The sequence below is a fragment of the Pagrus pagrus genome, assembly GCF_965226575.1.
Source record: "Pagrus pagrus genome assembly, chromosome: 16".
NCBI classification, from domain to species: domain Eukaryota; kingdom Metazoa; phylum Chordata; class Actinopteri; order Spariformes; family Sparidae; genus Pagrus; species Pagrus pagrus.
The window spans coordinates 9,660,763-9,682,882 of NC_140200.1; the positions used below are offsets into that span (position 1 = coordinate 9,660,763).

At 41.0% G+C, this 22,120-nt stretch overlaps 2 protein-coding genes across 2 annotated transcripts; both read left to right on the top strand.

Annotated features, from left to right (window-relative positions):
- Nucleotides 1-5,679: 5,679 nt before the first annotated feature.
- tmed10 (transmembrane p24 trafficking protein 10) lies at nt 5,680-12,250 on the top strand. The gene is made up of 5 exons (XM_084377829.1): nt 5,680-5,892; nt 6,824-6,944; nt 7,337-7,410; nt 10,037-10,163; nt 10,846-12,250. Exons 1-5 carry the CDS (start codon nt 5,716-5,718, stop codon nt 10,965-10,967), a joined length of 621 nt encoding a protein of 206 aa, XP_084233955.1. The 5' UTR covers nt 5,680-5,715; the 3' UTR covers nt 10,968-12,250.
- Nucleotides 12,251-13,962: 1,712 nt separating this feature from the next.
- eif2b2 (eukaryotic translation initiation factor 2B, subunit 2 beta) lies at nt 13,963-16,708 on the top strand. Its single transcript, XM_084377205.1, has 8 exons — nt 13,963-14,265; nt 14,652-14,772; nt 15,392-15,543; nt 15,654-15,817; nt 15,936-16,031; nt 16,111-16,248; nt 16,327-16,393; nt 16,508-16,708. Exons 1-8 carry the CDS (start codon nt 14,094-14,096, stop codon nt 16,663-16,665), a joined length of 1,068 nt encoding a protein of 355 aa, XP_084233331.1. The 5' UTR covers nt 13,963-14,093; the 3' UTR covers nt 16,666-16,708.
- The last annotated feature ends 5,412 nt before the right edge of the window (nt 16,709-22,120 follow it).

Sequence of the window (22,120 nt, forward strand, 5' to 3'; positions counted from 1 at the left end):
AAGCACAGCCGGGGCCAAGATTTACACCGATGTGCCAGCATCGCATCAAAAATGTCTTTGAATGACAAGTAGGTCACATGTGAACGCCTAATCTGGAACATGGTGATCAAGAAAATGTCTTTTTCCATTGGTGAATACAGTAGGCTACAGATTAAAATAACTGGTGGGCTGCAGGCAAACAGACGCAGTGTAGGTTTTCTTTCCGTTTAAGAATAACTGATAAAGCTTAAGTGTCGTTTTTTCCAGAAACATAAAACATGATTTCAAGAAATTGACCTTTTTACCAAAAGTGAAACTTAAAGAACAAGTTCACCCAGAAAATTCAAATTCAGTCATTACCTACTCACCCCCATGCCGACGGAAAGTCTGGTGAAGTTTCATAGACAATAAAACATTTCTGGAGCTTCACAGCAAAAGCAGCAATTCTCCTAAACAACTGAAGTGGATGGGGACTTGTTTCAAAATATAAAAAAAACAAACTGAAACAGTGAAATTGATCCCAAACTATTAAAGCCCAAATCGTCACTGTAGCTGCTAATCTAAAAGTGTTAGTGAGCACCCCGTCTGAGGTGGGTGGACATGCTCGGCATCTTTTTTAATCAATTAGGGGTCTCAGGGGTCAGCGGAGACTTCAAATACAAAATAGTCCCCATCTGCTTCAGTTGTTTGGGAGAATGCTGCAACGCTGTTTTGCTGTGAAGCTCCAGAAATGTCTTGTCACTGCGAAACTTAACTTTACATCGGCATGGGGGTAAGTAGATAACGATACTTCAACTCATCCTTTAATTTGTCCTTTCTTTAATTTCAACTTTTATAATAGCGTCATGGTCCAGGTGCATTTAATGTGAATTCTGGGAGTTACAGGCATCTGTCCTGTCTCTCCCATGATTACTTAGAAGGCAAATATATAAACCCTGAAGACAGTAAACTCAGCAGTGTCACTATCTAATTTCCACTGAAACATTTCTTGTTTGTGCAACACCTTACTGTTACGCAGTTGGTCATCAAACCTTCCCTACCGCTCCCTCCTACTTGTCATTCTTTCACCTCACTCGCTCATTTGACCCTTTTATCAATATTGCACCATGTAAAGAATCACCGGAAGCCGGATTGCTCAATGGCTTTACACAGGAAGTGCGTGGTGTGTGAGCGTTAGGGACGTGCGGTGTGGAAGACTACCGTCGCACAATAACTAACTTGCCCTGACGTTTGAGCCCTTTCCAGTGTGGACACACCCTTTTTGTGCAACACGGCCGAGACGATATGAGACAGTTGTCAGGCCTGCTCCTCCAAAGTATGACCTGAAACAAATCAAAAGATTCAGAGAAAGTTGCAGAAGCAAAATGCCTCTTTCTTAGTTTCCTGCTTGAGGAAAATTTCTTGGATTGAAACAGGGCTTTTACAAAGCCTCTTGTTTTGTTAGCACTGTGCTGTTGCGTAACAGCTGAATTCTGAGTACCTATCTGTTTTCCTTTCCACTTAAGATGAGCCTCCTTTTCCCTCAATAAAGCCTCAGTGTGCGACCATGCAGCGCCTAATAACTCCATCTATTAATACCTCTATGTCGGCCCCAGGGAGCTGGGGTAGCAGCAGAAATAGCAGGTGCCTATTGCTTCTTTTAACATCAGCATCAACAGCAGTAAAATTAGACCACTATGACGCCAACCTGCGTCGGTGCTGCAACCCATGGGAGGAACCAGGCAAGCGTACGCCCGATAGAAAAAGAGGAGGAAAGTGAGAGCGAGGCGAGGGGAGGAAGAGGATGGGAGAAAATGATGAGTGTTTGAGGACAGCAGCGAGGGAGGCAGACAGAGATCCCTGCCTGGGTGTAATTGCGAGCACGGTGATGATGAAACAGCTGAGTTCGCCTCCGTGCCACGACAGCAAGAGCTCGGTTTGGCTCGGCTCCATATTCAGAGAAATCCATCCCCTGATACCTTCCTTCTGTCGAGAGAGGATACAGACGGCACTCAGTGTCTTACCCCTGTAGACAGGTGTCTGTCTGAGTGATACAATGACGCCAAATTATACTTTTGATCTGTTCTTGACGTATTTGTTTTAGAGTCGTGAGTGTGACACAGTGCAGATATTTCATAAAATCACATTTCTATGACAGTCTGTGTGTTCATCTGTAGGAGTGTGACGAATCAAATTCAGGTTGGGATTCTGGGCTCTCATCTGCGTGCGTCTGCCTTTCCTTTGTATTTTTCCGTGTCTAGAGGTGATAAGAAGCGCAACGCAAAGAATGACAGCAATTAGTCGAAGGGTGTGTAGACACTTGCGTCAGCATGCGCGCTCATTTAAGGAAGTCATCTTACTGTGAAAGGTAGAACTTTCATAATGACTTATAATGCTGAGCCAGTGCCCAGAAGTGATATAAAGGTTAGTCAATCAACAGTGAGATTATCGCGGTAGCTTTCCACGTTAATCCACGTTGAATATGTTCAAACATGTAAAATGAGAATGGCTACTAGAGCATGTAAAAAATGCAGATAAGTCTCAGGTATATGACTTTAAAGTTGTGCATTTCATTTCTGCCCTAAAAAGCTCCGTAGCATGGAGGAGTGTGTGACATGCTATTCTTAGAGGTTATTTGACGCACTAAGCTACAATACTGCAGGGATTTCTCTATCCAATAATTACTGTTCACTTAGTGCCAGACTCCCCACACAGCAGCGTGTCCTCGTCTCGTCTCGTGGGATCAGTAACAAGGATGTTTCCCTGGAAACTGGACAGCTCTATCATATGTAATTGGGTAATCCCTGAGCCGCTGACAGAAAAATAATAGCTTTTGGGATTTTCAAAATACCCCAGCCAACACTGAGCGTGATATGGCTGTTTCGTAACCTCGGATTCACCAATCGCATACAGGATGGATTACTGTGCCGTTACTGTAATATTAGAGACATTTTAAGTGTAGATCTATAGCAAGAAGAAAAGGGATGATTTGTAATCTTGCAGCTGTTGTCTAAATATCTCTCTTCTTTCAGGTTTAACAAAAGAAGTGTATCAATCATTGTTCATTCAGCTAAAGCGTGTGAACACAAGAGTCTATATGGTATGAAACAGGGTCATACAACCATCTTCATTACAGAGACCAACTCTGACTTTGACTTATATAACAGGTCAGACTTTAGACTATAAAACAGCAACTATAGGCAATGTATTGATATATATTGTTATCATGATGTGAGACTATATATCGTCCTGGATTTTGGATATATCTTCATATGACATAAGTGTTGTCTCTTCCTGTTTTATAAGGCTGCTTTACTGTAAAGTGATGTCATTTTCTGAACTTACCAGACTTGTACTTGTTTTTAAGACTTGTCTTTACCCACGTAGTCATTATAGCCACATTACTGATGATTATCTATCAAACATCTCATTGTGTTGTTATTTTGTTTTAAGTACCAATAGTCATCCCTACATTACTGATATCTAGGTTTGGTCAGACATGTTGTGATATTTGATCCTGTCACCCAGTTGTAGTATTTATGAGGTGCTTTTTAGGAGATTTAAAAATATCCAGATATACTACATTGTGCATTGTGCATATAGATATTTCAAAAGTGTAGCGCAGTATTATTTTAATATAATACTTTTATAATATAATACTTTTAATAAAAAGAGGATGGAGAAGTCAGGTGAGAACTTGCTTGTTTTTTTAAAATAAAAAACAAAGATCTGTAATAAAAGAACAAATGCCTGCAGGTAATCAATGCAATCCGCCATTTTGCTACTACCTTTTACTTCTGTTGTGCATTGTGAAGCTCCCTCCATTGATGGCACATCAGTGATTACAAAAGTTACGCTTGCATCAAGGTCCAAAGAATCCTGAACGGAACCGGATGAATGACCGGAGCCAGTTTGGTGGAAAAGATGTGAACTGTAATCACTGTGTCGTGGACTTGAGTCAAGTAATGTCACTGTTTTGATGACTTGTAACTTTTTCTCTCAAAAGAAAGTAAATGACTTGAGACCCAACATGATGACTCGAATTACTTTTGTGTTAATTTTTAGTTTTTTGTAGTCTGTCAGTATTTCCCTGTTTCAGTGTGACAGGGAGGGGAAATTTCTGATTGAGAAATAAAAAAAACCTTTTACAAAGTTCCTTGTATGATGACATTTCACTAAATCTCACTTAATAATCTCATTATTTGACAGGTACTAATACCTTATCTTTTTACTTCATACAGACCGGATAGTGCAGGTAAGACTGCAGTTTTTCGGGTGGAGGAAAGTGACATGACTTGACACAACCTGTGACTTGACTTGCCCAAGAAAAAAATGACTTGGAGCTTACCTGACACCTGGACTAATGACTGGATTTAACTGGTGTCAAGAGCTTGCAAACAGGTATTTGTCTATTATTGACAGTAAAATAAACGAGAGCCCCTGATCTTTCTTTTTTTGGTTTTCACTACCATGAACATTGCACATGAATACCCATACTCTGAAACCACTTAGGAATATGGCCTTTTTGACCCACTAGAGGGCCCCAGGTCATAAATATACTGTAGTCTCAGCGAGGGCCCCGCTCAGATCTTCTCAAAACCAGAAACTTTGGTTGTCCCAAAGGGGTCTTGTGTCTGTGGTTCACTTGTTTTGTAAAATTATCTGCTTGTGACTAGAAGCACACCTGGTGTAAACCACCTGATTTGGTGTTATCAGACCAGTGAGCAGGCGTTATTATCACATCTGTAGTACAGTAGGTCATTACTACTAGACCATATTTTTGGGGCAGATAAGTAATGATAATGCCTATTTAATGGTCTGATAAGTCAAATTAAGTGTGTAAACACTGCATTGTGATACCTGAATACAACAATAAGCTGCAAAGTTCAAGACTACAAAGCATGTCACTATCTGTAATAAAGTGAGCTCAAAGGTCTGATATCAAGCTTTCAAAGGGTTCGACTGCCTCTCACTTTAGTGTTCAGCAAATTAAGCTAGGTCAGGTGTCGTCACGTGTGCAACTTTGGTCGTGTGTTGGATTTTAACCCCTGTGTCTGTTTAAGGTTTCTGGTGTTGGATGTGAATGTCCTCCCTGATCTTTCCACACCCATCCATTACCTCTTGGAAGAGGACTTTGAGTGTTGCCTCTCTGGCGTCCACTCATTCTGTTGTCCTTGTTGTTGCATTTATGTAGTGTCCCCAACAGCTGTTACATAAGTGGCGTGCTCCACTTCTGTTTTCCCAGGGGTCCAGTCTTTAGGGTGTACCAGCAGAAATCTGTAACAGCCTGGTATTGGAGTCCCACTTGGATGCCTCCGGTGGTCCCCATTGAGTTAGCAGTGTCTGTTCTGGTCCTACAGACACTAAATCAGGGGAGTATTCCCATTAACTTCCGGCCTTGAGTGCCACTTGCTGCAATATCAAAATAGTTGGCTATTAATTGTTGCAGTTTGCAATCGTGTACAAACTGTATTTGCTGAGGAAGACGGTGAGATGTGGTTGAAAGTTGTGCCAATCCAAGGTAAAAAAAAGAGGCTTCTCTTATCTTTATTTTTTCCAAAAGGCAACGACCCAAACAGCCAGAGGCTCCGCAAACTGAGTGAACTCACCATTCAGTGGGAGAAGGAGTGTAGTTCCACCTCCAGGCCAGCGGCGGCGCTGGAGGCTCCTGTCAAGCCGGCAGTGTGAGTTGGAACTCGGTGTTAAGCTCGGTGGCTGCCTGGCACGGGCTGGTTGGTCGGTTGGTTGAGGGTAGCCATGGCTCGACTCGCTGCGCTACTGCTGTTACCGGTTCTCATTGAATCTGTATTTTCCATTTCTTTCTTTTTACCGGTCAACTCAAGAAAGTGCTTACGAGAGGAGATCCACAAAGACGTCCTCGTCACGGGGGAGTATGAAATAAGCGAACAGGCGAACACCAAAACTAATCTGAAGGTGAGCACAGACCTGCGGCTAGCTGCACGGCTAACGTAACCAGCTTGTGTTGAGGCCGAAGTGGCCGGTAACATCTGTGTTGACGCACACTAGCTGCTACGCGAGAAATTCACAGCTTGTGATAAATGTAGCGTGAACTGTTGGTGGAGTGTGGCTGAAATTTGTGACAACTGTTGTTAGCACTGTAGCTAACCTAGGCCCCGAAAAACTCGTCTTCCTGGTTTTGGCTAATTAGCGAGCTAGCTAACGTCAGCGCTTGCTTACATTATCTTTAAGTATGTATTTTGACATAAACTCACAGTAGCCTGACACTAATGGACATACAATGTTTTAACGTTTGCGGGTGTTGATTTCACAAGTATTGTGTGTTGTATTGTGCCAAGTAATCTCGTATGTATCATCGGCTCGCCTCTGCTGCTGTTACACGTCAGTCTTACTGTCCATTCAACTGGCAGCCTCAAGCTAGCAACATTAGCATATTAGCCACTTATGATACATGTCAACGACAGCTTTGTGCACTGTTATTTTAATTAATAGGGTGTTTTGTTTTATTCATTCATCACGCAGGGACTTCTACCCTCACATTTTTATTAACTAATTGAGTTTTATTAAAAAGATTCTGTATTTTTTTTGTAGAACAGTCTCCATGTTTTAACAGCTGCTGCATTGAAACTAATATTGATGGCATGCTGGTATTCAGAAGGTTAATGCAGTCTATTTGGGCTGAATTTTTAATCTAGAAAATGATATATTATTAGCAGGTTTGACATAATTCCCCCAGAGCTCAAGAAAGCTGAAATTCTTTAATTGATCATTTTATGTAGCAAAATCTTCATATTTGAGATGCCAGTGAATATTGAAATATTGTCAATAGACTCATTGATTCAGCAGTACAGTTAATATTTCCATCATTGCCTTGTTAATTCTGCAGATCACAGATTCCTCCAGCCACACTCTTTACTCCAAGGAAGATGCAACAAAAGGAAAGTTTGCGTTCACCACAGAGGACTATGACATGTTCGAGGTGTGCTTCGAGAGCAAATCACCCATGGGTAAGTGTGTTAATCCCCAATTACTTTTTTTTTTTGAGACACACTCACCAGATGCAATGTCATTTTTCTGTCACTGACAGATTTACATGAATACAATTAATTTGTGTTAACCATCAGCAAGAGCAAAGAAGATGGAAATGTTGCATGTTTATGATAATAACATATTTAATTAGAGATGTGAATTTATGGAAATTAGTTCAATAAAGCAATGACTGGAAACTCATAATGATTCAGACAGATAAATGATTAATTGAAATATGGGGAAGTTTCTTAGGTTTTCAATGAAGGTTTTTTTGATTCTGAAACTAGACGAGGGTTACATAGCTCAGTGAGTAAACGATTTAACACAGGTAACTGCATATGATACTAAAATTTGTGCTCCTTTTGATCAGGGACTGGAAGAGTGCCTGACCAGCTGGTGAATCTGGACATGAAGCACGGTGTGGAGGCCAAAAACTATGAAGAGGTAAGTGTTGGAGCCCAAAGTGTTTGCTTTCTTTTGTGGAATGATACAGATTGTGCAGATTAAAGTCTGTCTGCGGTTTACAGACTAGGTCAGTGGATATAGGCCTTTGGTTTTTTTTTAGCAGGGGTTTCAAATTTTCACCATTCCAGTTTAAAAAACTCTAAACCCACGGGTTCATTCATTATTCATACAACCTGTATAGAAATATTGAAGAATCAGTGAGGGCATGCCCTAATTTTCAATGACGTCGAAAGTGCATTTAAGACAATAGACAAACATGATTAACAACAATACAGTTACCACCATAATCCAAGACAGACAAGAATCAGTCCCTAGTGATCTGCTTCCCTACTGAGGATAGAAAAAATAGCTTACTTTTAAGCGTTTATTGTCGTAGCTTGCTGACACCCAACCAGATACCATGATATTTATAATCCAACAATATCTCTAGCTCTAGAGAATTGCATATATTTTGTCTTTTTTGCATTCAGGGCTCACTTCTAATGTAAAAATGCATCTTGCAAATTGTCAAAGGTTTGTTGTAGGATTGCAGTGGCTGAATGTGCAGTATTAGCAGAGCAGTGCAGAACTGTAACGTTTTCATGAAGATGGGTGTTCAATTTGTTATGGAGGAGGTAAACATTTTAACCAAGCAGAACCTCCTTTGAAAGTGGTAAAAAAATTTAAATGAATAATGATCATTTCCCCAAATCACACATGGCTGCCGATAAGACAGGTCATCCTGAAAATCATTTACATTCAGAAACAAAGCCAGTGTCACATAGACTCTGCAGGTGCATATCATGATCAGTGGTATTGGATGCTTTTGTCATTTGATTGCCGGCCTGAGCCTGATAAATGTGTTAGAGGGCCTAAATATCCTAAATATAACCTACAGTTTAGGTCAAGATTCTTCTTTTAGACGCTCCTTTTGTACTCTGAAAATTGCAGCTTGAACCACTCGGTTAAATGTGCAAGTACACCCCTAGTCATGATAAAGACCCTCATTTATCAAACTATGTGAGAGACAAAGTAAGTACAGGTTCAAGAGATGCAAGAGACATGCGGTCTTTTCCCTGTAACAGTTGCACAATACTGCAATCAGATAAAGATGAATAAATGAAGTTGAGCTGTGGAACTTCATTTATATTTATGCAACATGTAAATACGTGAACGCACGTAGATGCCTTGTGATGCATCAGTGGCATTGCCACGTGTCCATTGTCGAAACATGATAATTGCGTCACAGCTTCCTATTATAGAAAACAGGGAAATCGATGGGGGCGGTTCTTTGCCTCCACATCGTTCAATATCGTCCCCTTATAGGGACACGTCGTTGTGCATCATCACATCCATTACTTACTGCCCTTCTGAGAATGGATAGCACTTGGTTCTGCGGCTGCCTCCAGCAACACTTAAAAATAAGTAGAGAAGTGATGAAGCCCTGTGAGCTGAGAATCACCCTCCTTCCCACACATGCTGCTGCGTGAACATGACGTTCTGTTCTGCAGAGCGAGTGTGTAGGTGGGTGTTAAGGGAGAGCTCGAGTGGGCATGCCTGTCTGTTGGCAGGAGGGTGGAGCTGAATTTACACATGTATTCACCTACGTAGATAGATGGGTGTGTTTCTTAGAACAAATTTGCATGTTGTTCAGTAGATGATGTATTAGTATTTGGTAAAAAATGCTGGAAAGAGTCCCTGTCTGTTACACAATGTTTTAGAAATGTGTACTTGGCAGATGCAAGCTGCAGTACTCAGTGTTTCTTTGTTATCTGCTTATTTGATGCCATTACGCACACTTTATCAGAGGCAGGTTTTACTGTGCAAGTCCCTAATGGGCAAATCTCTGTGGTAGGGGCTGCTGCACCATTTAAGGCTGTAGTTTGGTTTATTTGTTCGGGACTAAAGAGATAATCCGAGACATTGCTGCTGTTTAAATTTGTTCTATTTTATGGTCACAGACTTGAGACAAGCGAACTGACTAGGGCTGCAGCGACTGATTATTTTCATTATTGATTAATCGGGTATTTTCATGATGAATCAATTAATCGTTTTTGTGGGACAAACAGTCCAAAACCCAAAGACTACTAAGTTTCTGTCATAAATGACAAAGAAAAGCAGAAAGTTCTCACATTTAAGAAACTGGAACCGGTTTTAAATTTTTGCTTGAAAAATGACAAACAATTAATTGATTATCAAAAAAGTTGGCAACTTAACTATTCGTTGCAGCTCTAGAACCAACAGCGTAATTGCACAACATAGTGCCTACTAGATGTCATAATCGTCAGATAAATCTCATTTGGTGGTTAAATTTGTCAGTTATTTCACAACAACCCGTGGTTGGGCTGAGCAGATGTTTGTTCAAGATAAAGACCAACTCTCTAGGGCAGTACACCTGTACAGTTCACACCAGAGTTCAAATGGCAGCTTTCTCACCAACCTAAATGAGCAAGATGAAATGGCCAAACAGTTTGTTTAAACACACAGAGCAGTGTGTGCGCAGTCTAAGAGTGACACCTGCTGGACAAAGTATATACTGCTGAAAGAGTACTTCTGTTTACCCCAACTTTGGCTTCGAAGGCGTCACTTTTACATGGCTGTAGTAGTATCTGTTTTGTCCTTCCAGATTGCCAAGGTGGAGAAGCTGAAGCCCCTTGAGGTCGAGCTGAGGCGACTGGAGGACCTGTCAGAGTCCATCGTCAATGACTTTGCTTACATGAAGAAGAGAGAGGAGGAGATGCGGGACACCAATGGTAAGAAAACAACACAATCAGAATCAGAATACTTTATTAATCCCCGAGGGGAAATTGTTTTTGTTACAGATGTTCCGTGCAAAGTAGAAATAGAAATATAGCCTGAATGGAAACAAGAGATAAAGATATAGATAACATAGTAAAGTAGACAATAAAATAAAGTAATAAAATAAGATAAATAAAATAAAAAATAAAATAAATAGACAATCTTAACTGTTCAATGACCACTCCAAGTATTTACTGAATTTACTGAAATTGCACTTAAATGACCAGAGAAAAGACAATCGATTTGTCCATAGTAGCTATCTGCAGCGCCATACGTTACGTTCATAGCAGAAGTGCACAAAGTAATCCTGTCTTCCTCTCGTTTTCAACGTTGTTGAGGACACACAGTTGTCTTCTTTGAAATTGTTAGTGCGAGCACAAAAGTCAGTTGTAGCCGCACAAAGACGCTGATTTGAAATAGGTAGCGTGAGTTAACACAATGTACAAGATGATTAAAATCTGTCTGCCCGGCTTTAAGTGTCAGATTTTAACTACCTGAGGACAGTGATGAAATGTAACTCGATACATTTACTCAAGTACTGTTCACTGTACTTCAGCTTTGGGGTACTTGTACTTTGGTGGAGAAGAAGTCACTGACCAATAACATGACTGGCCCTCTTTCTTTACCTCCCTCCAGAGTCCACCAACACACGCGTGCTGTACTTCAGCATATTCTCCATGTGCTGTCTCATCGGCCTGGCCACATGGCAGGTCTTCTACTTGCGGCGCTTCTTCAAGGCAAAGAAGCTGATCGAGTAGAGCGGCCCCTAGCTCCTAACCTCGGGGGAAGCTGCCTGCCAGTCAGCCACCACATCCCAACATCCACCCTCTTTGGACTAGCTTCAGCAAACAACAGCAAGTGGGGTCGAGGGGCTCAAATTCTAGTTTTCACAGCTGTAAGAGAAAGAGTACCAAGGCTGTCCTCTGAAAAATGATTCACCTGCTTATTTAGTGGTTTAAAACATGAAAAGCGCTGTAGGGAGAAATGCACTCTGAGACATGGGAGGCGTATGTCACTGCATTGGTGAGATACGTCCATCTCCATGGTACTTCACGTTTCTGTCTGCACTGTTTTGAATGTTGCAGCTTACTGAATAAGAACTTGTTCCTTCAATCAGTTGAGCAGTGATGTTTGATTTTGAGCTCTGTTTGAATGGATGTGCCATGAGCGAATGTCTTTTGCCCTTCTGTTGATGTACACATTATTTGCCATGCCAAGCAAACTAGGTCCTTGGTTCCCTTTTATCAAGTGAAGGCTATTTGAAAAGTGGTTTGTTACTTCGATGAGAAAATTGGCAACCACTTAACTTCTGTGTTATGTCACTTAATTTTGCATACATGTTTGGTAGCTAACTTTAACCGTGTCTTTAGTTTGTTTTCATATTGTAAATGCTACTTAGTTGCTTCAACAGGTATATTTTCTGGGGTGGGGGGCTGTGAGCTGTCAGAGTAATATTCTGCTAGTTATAAATTAGGTCACTTCTATGAGCTCTTGCACGTTCTAGTTTTGTTTTTGAAACACCTGAATATTAGTTTGTCACCAATCAAAGGTAGCCAGAACCAAAAACCTTGTTTATTCAGTAATTTAACCACCTGACTTCTGTGATACGGTTCATATATACTTGTGCAAGTTTCACTTGTCGCAGTGCAGTGGACAGAGGTTTTCAGGGGAAATGTAAAGTATTCTATCCAAACATTATTGTGAAATTTCCTTTCAGTCATACAACCTCTTTCTTTACTCACTGTTAAATTCAGCTGTCCTTTTGTAATTTTCAGAATATCACTTCCCAATTACAGTACTTGCGGATCCATCCAGCGTGCTTCTTTTCGTTAGAAATACTTATGAGGCTTGGGTTACATAAGAATGTGGGTGGTTGCAAATATTCAGATTGTTTTTGACAGGGATTAATTGAGGCATCTGTCATGGATACATTTTTAACAAATGCGCATTCTGCGCAATCAATGATTTTTATGTTGACTGATAAATTTTGTAAATTTGTGTTGGGCTTTTATTCAATAAAATATTGGATGGATTTACATTAGTTATACTGTAGTCTAACATTTCATTTCCCACTTGTAGTTCTAATAACCCAAATATTAGGATGATGGTCTTTAAATTAAATACACAGTATGGTGAGTGCTGGACTCAAATAGCTACAAGAGAAAATAGGACTATAACCTCACGACGGTATAATACTACGGGTAAAGGTTTACAAATATTCAAAATATAACACTGACACATAAAATACAGTGTTCATGTGTAATTTAAGATCAACTTGTCTGGAAAAAAATCATCTGGTAAATGGTAACGTGACCACAGCTGTTTACATCCTCGGTGTATTTTGAAGACTGGATGGAGTCATACATTCATTTGGCAGAGGCTTTCATCCAAAGCAACTTCCAGTAAGTGCATTTAAACTCCATCGTAACAAGAGCTAGCAGTCATCAAAAATTTAACACGTCCCTCCCAAACACAGAAAAGCCTTTACAGTGCTACAATACTGGAGCTCATTATGGGCCTCATTAGTTACCAAAAAAACAACAGCACTTGAATTTACCAGCTTAAATCTCTGGATTTGACAGACCATCACATGATTTGATTGAGGACAATCAGTTTAATCAACAATCAGAATCCCATCGCTTACTTGTTACGTTATAAGTATTTCATTATTTATTCAACTACTGCTGAATCCTATCATGAGCTCATCTTCTCATCACAGACCAGGAAGGGAACATTTACAGTAAGTGATGCACCAAACCTCAACTCAAGATAAATATAACTCACCACTTCCACCAGAGTGGTGGACCCACCAATAAACAGAGTCAGCCTGACTCTGACAGGAGATTTCCATCACTGGAAACTGGGGAAGAAGAATAACCCACTTTTAATTTACTCTGAAGACAAGTTTGTGCTCAGTACAGTAAATTAACATTGTAGTCGTGCCTGAAAGCCAAAACTTGTTACTTACAGAGTTTTACATGTTACGATGTACTATACTAGTACTATAAACAGTATTGACATAAAAAACATACAAAATGTGGTTTTATGATACTTAATGTTTTACACATTTATAATTAGATTATATTATCCTCTATCTAGTAATTTATTTTAATATTTCAGCATTTCACTTTAAATAGCTGAATAAATAAGAGCATTTGAATCTAATTTAGTGTTATTTATGTGGTGAATATAAATAAGAACAATACTCAAAATTAGTTAGGGATATTGGGATATGGGTGCATATGTGCATGGATATGCAATACAAGTCAAATGAAATGTGTTGCATTATTTATGGGGACTAAAAATATTTACATAACACATAATATGTCACAGAAAAACCAATTAAGTGAAAGATAAAATATCCCAATATCTCTAACTAATTTTGAGTAGTACATATATATATAAAAAAGTTTCCACCAAACACTGAAAACTTCAGGCAATTAAACATTTCAGGCAATTTCCGGCCAGCTAAGGGAACAGAATCTAAAGGGGACACAACATCTGTCATTACACCTGTCTCCAGGTATGATTGGCCTGGTTGTGCTGCACATCTTTGTAAAAAATACTCGACAAATGAAAGGCACAGCAGTGACACACTGTCCGGTGATTTAACAGACGCGTAGCTCGTCCGAGGCGCTCATTAAACGATTAAAAAACGACGAAGTTCACAGTTAGCTCTTCTTTATAAATATATACGTTAGCTGTTTGCTAACACACTGCAAACTTGATGCAATAGCTCGTGAAGCCGTCCACCAATCAGATGGAGGCGCCGACCTAACCACCCGGATGTACTCCTGAAGTACTTCCGTGTCAAAACAGTTTCATGGTAGCAACACTGCGCTACGTAGTTTTCAGTTTGACATTAAGGCATTTTTATAACAGCTATGCCGGGCCCAGACAAGGAAACGGAGCTGACGGAGAGAATTGAAGCGTTTCTGTTCGACCTTAACCGTGGAGGGAGCGGGGCGGGACCGCTGCGGGGCTCGGCGGAGACAGCCCGAGAAACGACAGCCCTGCTCCGTAGGATCACAGCCCAGGCACGGTGGAGCAGCGCAGGTACCGCATGATACTTTGTTTTTTACTTAATATACAGTGTAACCCAGACTTTACAGGAGTGCAGGTTAGGAGTATGAAGGCTGTCAGTGAAGCTGCACAGTGTGGACATCAATGTTGTAACTGCTGCAACACCTGTCAGAGCTGTGGTAACTAATAATGACTCTTACAGATGGAGATGGTTGTTTTTCTATATGAGATGTGATGAGATTATATATATGAGATGTCACACTAATAAGACAACAACAAATGCTCAATATACTGTCACACACAGTATAATGAACCATTTTTATACACAAGCTGTATGTAAGATATGTGATTTAAACAAATTGTCACTAGTTTCAGCATTGACACATTCTTACTTCCACCTAAAATGCTCTCTGTCTCAGGCGATCTGATGGAAATAATCCGGAAAGAAGGGAGGAGAATGACTGCCGCCCAGCCGTCTGAGACCACTGTTGGCAACATGATCAGACGGGTGCTGAAGATCATCAGAGAGGAGTATGCCAGGTGAGGAGGCCTTCAGAGACTAGACAGAATAAAAACCAGTGGATGTGCTGGAAATGTTATAGACGAGGGTCACCGAGTACTCACACTCACATGGATCATGGATATTATGAAAGCAGATCTGGATTTATTGCAGAAAGGAGCCTATCCTCAGTGAAAGGCAGATGCATCCTTTCTTGGTTTGAGTTATGTTTTGAACTTGTATTTGCTCTCCATGACTGTTCCACAAACCAATCCAAACATTAGTAACGTGATCATTTTTCACAAGAGTAAATTAAACAAATGTTGAACAGCTCAGTTTTAAACCCAGGCATATAGTCATTCTTGTTTTATTTATTATTATTTAGAGCAAAACTGCAAATGTGGTACCTTCAATTTTTCTGTTATGAAGTTTTTTTTAAACACTTATCGCCTGGTGTCTCCTCTGTATGTCTGTTTTGTACATGTGTAATTGCTGTAGTACTAGTTTTCTTTGTTGACTAAATCTGCGTTGTAAATGCTGCTCTACTTGTGTCATGCCTTCAAATTCACACAGTGTTTATGAAACTTTGAGATGAATTTCTGCAAAAAATGTCACAATTCCTCTTTTTCACAAGGTTGTTTGCTTTGTGGTTTTCTGCAGATCCCGAGGTAGCAGTGAAGAGGCCGACCAGCAGGAATCCCTCCACAAGCTCCTGACCTCTGGAGGAGTCAGTGATGAGAACTTCAGACAGCATTTCGCCGCCCTCAAAGCGAACGTCATTGAGGCCATCAATGAGTTGCTGACAGAGCTTGGTATGGGTTTTTGTTTCTCATTTTCATTTCCTGTCAGCTGGTATTGGATAACCATTAAAGTCTGTATGTATTCTGTGAGGTTTTGTTCACTTCTTGTTTCCTTTTTTCAGAGGGAACAACTGACAACATTGCGATGCAGGCCCTGGAACACATTCACTCTAATGAGGTCATCATGACTATCGGTCGCTCTCGCACCGTGGAGGCCTTCCTCAAAGATGCTGCACGCAAACGCAAGTTTCACGTCATCGTGGCGGAGTGTGCCCCCTTCTGCCAGGTACCTCAAACACATCAAAATACGAGAAATACTATATCCATGGAGGAAAAACAAGAAAATATGTTCTATAGATAAAATATAGTTATGATTTTTATCTTCTTTACTCACCTTCCACCAGGGACATGAGATGGCAACCAGTCTGTCAAAAGCCGGCATCGAAACAACCGTGATCGGAGATGCTGCCATATTTGCAGTGATGTCTCGTGTTAATAAGGTGTGCAGCACCACAGATGACCTTAAAACAGTCACTTCAAAGCACAATGGTTAACCTGTGCGGTGATCTCTCTCCTCAGGTCATCATCGGTACGCAGACAGTTCTGGCAAATGGAGGACTGAGGGCCGTCAATGGGACACACACTCTCGCCCTCGCAGCCAAGCACCACTCGACTCCTCTGATCGTTTGTGCTCCTATGTTCAAGCTCTCGCCTCAGGTAAGAAGACCTGAAGAAGAAGAAGACTAATCGTTTCTGCTGATGACAAATAATAATGAAGCTATTTTGTGTCTTCAGTTCCCAAATGAAGAAGACACCTTCCATAAGTTTGTCTCTCCACATGAGGTTCTTCCTTTCACTGAAGGTAACTCCAACAAAACCACTGTCAACTTTATTTTCATTTTGAACATCAGCTTTTAAGACTTTAAAGTAAAAGTTTATTATCTGAGGGATTCACTGTTTATAATTTGTATTTCAGGTGAGATTCTCTCAAAGGTGAACGTGCACTGTCCGGTGTTCGACTACGTCCCACCCGAGCTCATCACGCTGTTCATCTCTAACATTGGAGGACATGCACCATCATACATCTACCGACTGATGAGTGAACTTTACCACCCAGAAGACCATGAACTTTAACTAGTGTAATTAACAAATAAATTAAAATAAATGATTGATGCAGTGTCTTTTATTGCTGCTGTACTTTAGGTCTTCTTCTTGGAGTGTTCCCTACACTTTAATACAGTTGTGTGACGTTTGACGCGTAAGTTTTGTATTATGTTTAGGTATTTTTGTGACTAAATCATTTTTAACATCACCTCACTTCACCACAATATATTAACAGAACTCACCTGCTTCAGGCTGCGTTTTGCTGGAGGTAGGTGGCGTACTGGATGTGCAGCTGTATTCAAACATACAGTACATCTATACTGTTACACCACTGCATTAAGTCTGTGGTGTCATTCTACTTCATATAAAAAGGCACTGTACAAATAAGCTTGAATTTGACTAAGACTGGCATTTAATTAGTTACAGGTTTAACTGTAACATTCAGTGATAATAAAAAATAATAACATAGTGGTGTATCAAGAGACTGACTATTACTGTACAAGCAAAAAACGTGGCTGCAGCAGACAGAATGACAAACAACCGCTGCAGCCTGCACACTGACCTGCACCAGTGGTTCAACATAAGTGATTACTTGTGATTATGCATTAGTAAAATAAAAGATTTTGCACTACAATTAAATAGTTATACATGCCCAACAATACGTGTAATTAATGGTCAGTGAATTTCAGCACAATGTCAAACACTCAAGGTAGGAGGAGGGACACTAAACAGCAGCAACAGTAAGCCAAATAAGTTAACAGGTTTCACATTCAGATGATTCATAAATATCCCTAGCAGCTAACTTAGCTTCATTTTGTAGCATTATTAGCTCTCTACTTGACATCTTAAACTACAACCTGACGTCACTTTATAACATTACATTAAACATTACAAGTTTTCACACCACAGTCATACAGAAATGTGTCACTTCGCTCCCAGCAGCGTTACAACCCTGCAGATACGTGTTGAGTGTGGCTGGTGTAGTTGCAGGTGTCCTCCAGGTGGAGGCGGTGTAGGACCCGCAGAGCAGCAGGTGAGTGGAGGCTTCAGTGGGAATCAGAAGATGAAGAAGCCGCTGTGTGGCGCACAGATGTCATGTTTGAGTGTGTGTGTTGTGACAGCAGCGTCCCGGGGAGTGTAAAAAGACTGGGTCCCGCTGTATTACTCAGGCTGCACTACAGCGTCTATTCACAGGCGCGATCCCACTACTGAGCGGCACGGGGGCTTTGACCTGCTCCGTTTCCGGCCTGGGCCGGTGCACCCCTCCTTAGCCGACCTGGTGGTCCCGGGCTCCCCCAGGAGCACCATATCGATACCGGGCTTAGTGCGGACACCCGATCGGCATAGTCCGCTGCAGCTCAGATCTCCTGAGCTCAAACGATCCGCCAGCCTCAGCCTCCCAGTAACTTGGATTACAGGCGCGCGCCACCGCACCCGGCGACCACCAGAGGAGCTCATAGTGGTTTTGACTTGGACTGATGTGACGTCATCATAAAGTGCCAGCAGCGACCTCTAGCGGCGGCAATGAAGGCTCATCTTGTTTACTGCCACTGCTAAAACTTCATAATATCTGATTTTTATTTGTTTATCTTTAAAGGTGCACTTTATAGTTTTGGAGAAGACATTTAAATCAGCAGAGAGTTGAGTGTTTATCAGCCTAAACAAACTAAATTAACAAACTCTCTTTGTTGAATGAATGAATTAATGAATGCAAATTTATTCGGGACATGTGAAAACAAAACAAATCAAAACCATCAGTTAAATTAGTTCGACAAATAAGCATAATAAAAGGAAAAGCATGTTACAAAGTACATTCTATTAACAGGCATTGACATGCCCATTGTTTTCATGACTGAATAAACCACATAAACAAACAAGGACAACATAATTACATACTGTTTTACTTTGTTTATATTTGGCGGACCCTGCCACCTTTCTAGCTTCAAACAGTGTTTTGGGGACCTTATTGTCCTCTGCGAACAGCTTGTTTATTCAGTTGTAAAAAAATAAATACACTTGAGTTTGTATTTTTACCTCATTAATATTGTAAATATTAAAATTCTCTTGAATTTCTTCTCTAAAACTACATAGTGCATACATTTAAGGAATGGTGTAGCCTAAAGTTGGAGCCAACATTTTTTTTAAACTTGTTTTATTTTTTATTTTTTTATGAGAGTCATATTTTATCTATTCAGCTGTGGTTGTCAACAGTTAACTGTGCAATTACATTTCCTGTTGGCCTAAGATTTAAATGCCAACGTGAAGGGCTAAATGAATGTTGTTTCAAAGCCTCTTCACACTGCCAGGAACCAAAGTTTGTCAGGGAAATATACTGAATCCTTTATCTGCTTATGTATCAACCTAAAAATTGTAAAATTATATATATCTCATTTGAAAGAGCCTACTGGAGCCAGCCTACAAAATATTCATCATGTCTTTTTTTATTCATAGAATGTAAATGTCCTCCAAGTCTCTCAAAACCCCTGAATTCACACACAAAAAAGGACAGTGACAGTATCGATAGATCGATAGATAGATAGATAGATAGATAGATAGATAGATAGATCAAGTGTAATTGTGATATCTAACCACAAGATGACTCCCCACCCTGCTTTATTTAAAGGTAGTTCTCCCACCTTAAATCCACTGTTAGTTTTGCTGTGTCTGCCAAGTGTAATGTTGCGTTGAGTGGTTGGATGTGAAGGCTTAGGATGGAGGTCGGTGGGGAGCATGAGAAGGGTTTTGGCACCCCGCTACGGTCTAACAGAGAGAGTGCATTGTTCTCTGACCTAAATTTCTTGACCTGGAACTGCAGGATGAATGGGACGCAGCAACATGTCTTCACTCTCCGCTGCGCCACACTCGCTGGTCAGACCATGACATCATCCAACTGTCAAACAACATTTTCTGACAATTAGCCCCTCTGAAAAGAGCGTAGTGGGCAAGATTTAGAAATACATATCTGGTCTCTGTTTACCCAAAACACCAGAAACTCATGATTCATCTGACCATTCAGATTCAAACTGATTTCAACTTCATGAATCAACCGTTTCTTGTCCAGTGATGCTAACCCGCTGCGCAGTGCTGCATAGCTGGCAGCCAGTAAGGACACTTTGATAGGAAACAATGAAATCAAGCTGATCATGCAGTAAGGACATGGTGTTAGGCCTAAGCTACTAGCTGCCGTTAGTTAGCAAGTAGCTTAGTTAGCCGTGGAGCTAGTGGCTCTATTAGCTGACTGGAATCTGACCGGACCATAACCTTGGGACACGGGGGAGTCCTCGAGACAAGATGGGCCGGGGCTAGCTGGTTAGCATGCTTGCTAACTCAGTAAGTTCTGTAAACACAATACGTAGACATCTGTTACATGAACTCAAAAGTCAAATAGCAACTGTGCCCATATGTTACATTTTTCAAGAGTTTTTGCACGCGAAACAAACATCACAAAAACATTTAAGAAAGAAGTCATCTTATGTCTTTGTGCTCCAGCCGTATTTTCTTTCTCTGCAAAGTGCCTTGTTCCTTGTGTGCTTGTCTGCAACACAAAATAAATCTCACTTTTATCTTCTCCCGCTGTGCCTTTGAGTTTCTGCTCTCGAGTGCTCACTTTACACCCAAGAACCACATTGAGATGTGACAGAGAGACACACTGATGTCTCTGTCTTTGGCCAGAAGGCTCATCAGCATCTCAAACACATCCAGTGGTATCATCACATTTATGGGCGTGCCTCGGCGAGGTCCCACTTTGTCATTTTTCTGTGCTCACGCGCTCGTCTAAGTGCGTAGAAGAGGAGGAGGGAGGAGATAAATCTCGTTCTTTTTTTCATCACGCTGACTTCATTCTTCACAGCCCTTTGATGAGACAGGGGAGCAAACCTGGGTGGAGTCTGGAGATTTACGGCCGACAGAAGTGTGTAGGGCCATTAAAGCCCAGCGGCCTGCTAATGAAGAGTCAGTGCAATCACACCGAGAGGAGTACAGTATGTGTAGAGCTCATCGATCCGGTGTCATCCTTAGGGACTGTAAGCTGTAGTCTGACCCTGTCAGATCAAAGGACAACAAGATTCATCTTGATTTTTCTAATCGTGTTGGATTATATGATGTTGTATATCTGACCTCAGACAACATGTTACTGTGTTGTGGTTAAACTTCCACAGGCGCTCAGTCGAAGCAGAAATCTAATTTAACAGATGAAACACTGCTGAGTAGCAATTACAGGATCAGAGTTTGGGAGGCAAAATAGCGACAAAATTATCCCTACGTTGTGTGAATGAATGCGCTATGCTACCACCTCCCCCAACACACACACACCATCATTATTCCTTTTGCCCTCCCTTGGGTATTGACGTGCAGCCGGCAGCCCCAGCTGTTGCTGCCCGGTGATGCAGAGCCCCAAACTGTGCAGCGTGCTGTCATCAGAGTGCTGGCGTCTCGTGGGACAGCAGAGATGAGTGCTGTAATTAGCGGGGAATGAGGCCAGCAGCAAGCCAAGTGTTCCTGCGGGGCCCCTGGAGGCCTCAGGGGACTTCGAAGGCGCGTGGCTAACCTGTAGGCCACTACCTGTCGCTTTGAGCGCAGAGGCAAAGGCAATTGCTTTTGTTACACCTAAAGCAATGAAAGCAGACAGCTTAGAAATGAATATGGCTCATTATCAGAACAGGATGGATAACGTTAATAATCAATTTTGTAACCAGTAAGACCTAATTAATAATTTATGTCTGGTCTATATGGTAAAAAATGACCCAAGCCCAGGAAAAGGCTGTCCATGTACAGTATGTGCCAAATGTTTGTAGCATTTTCCTTGAACACAATCTTCAAGATAAATGTGTTGAATATGTTTATGTATTTTCATTATGTTTTAGACAGCAGTGATAGGCTATCCATATGGTTGTTTTGATATTAAAGGGGCCATATTATACTTATTTGTTTTCATACTTTAAAGTTAAAAAAAACAACACATTATTTTCCTGAAATTGATATTTGCTGAAGCACATCTGAACACTCTGTTTTAGCGCCTGTCTCTTTAAGGCCCCCCTCCCCTCCTGACAAGCCCAGTTTGCTCTGATTGGTCAGCTCTCACAGGCCTGAGCAGGAACTGCCCACTGTGTTTCCACATCAACTCTGCCGATGTTTTTGCAGCCACGGTTGTGCTGAAAGGAGGCGACTGTACAGTTGTGACATCACATTTAACTCATGTAGACAAAACAGCTCCTGGTTCAGGCTTTTGTCTGTTTTATATCGTTCTAAATTAAATGAATTTGTGTTGTGGACCGACAAAACAATGAATTGCCGTGAAGACATCACTCTTGGAAACTGTGATGGGTATTTTTCATTTTCTGACATTTTATGGACTAAACAATGAGTAAATCAACTCAAGTTTTCACACACAAGGACTTTTCAATGGTATGTTGGTGCAACTAACTATAAAACAAGGAATCTCTGTCTGTGGTTCGTATATCTTGAGAACCATTCATCTGATCTACCT

Excerpts from the sequence above, each read along its gene's own strand:
- tmed10 (XM_084377829.1), top strand. The coding sequence starts at position 5,716 with ATGGCTCGACTCGCTGCGCTACTGCTGTTACCGGTTCTCATTGAATCT. Across the intron at positions 5,893-6,823 it reads ACACCAAAACTAATCTGAAG|ATCACAGATTCCTCCAGCCA; the intron begins GTGAGCACAGAC and ends TTAATTCTGCAG. Across the intron at positions 7,411-10,036 it reads AGGCCAAAAACTATGAAGAG|ATTGCCAAGGTGGAGAAGCT; the intron begins GTAAGTGTTGGA and ends TTGTCCTTCCAG.
- eif2b2 (XM_084377205.1), top strand. The coding sequence starts at position 14,094 with ATGCCGGGCCCAGACAAGGAAACGGAGCTGACGGAGAGAATTGAAGCG. Across the intron at positions 14,773-15,391 it reads ATCAGAGAGGAGTATGCCAG|ATCCCGAGGTAGCAGTGAAG; the intron begins GTGAGGAGGCCT and ends GGTTTTCTGCAG. Across the intron at positions 15,818-15,935 it reads AGTGTGCCCCCTTCTGCCAG|GGACATGAGATGGCAACCAG; the intron begins GTACCTCAAACA and ends ACCTTCCACCAG.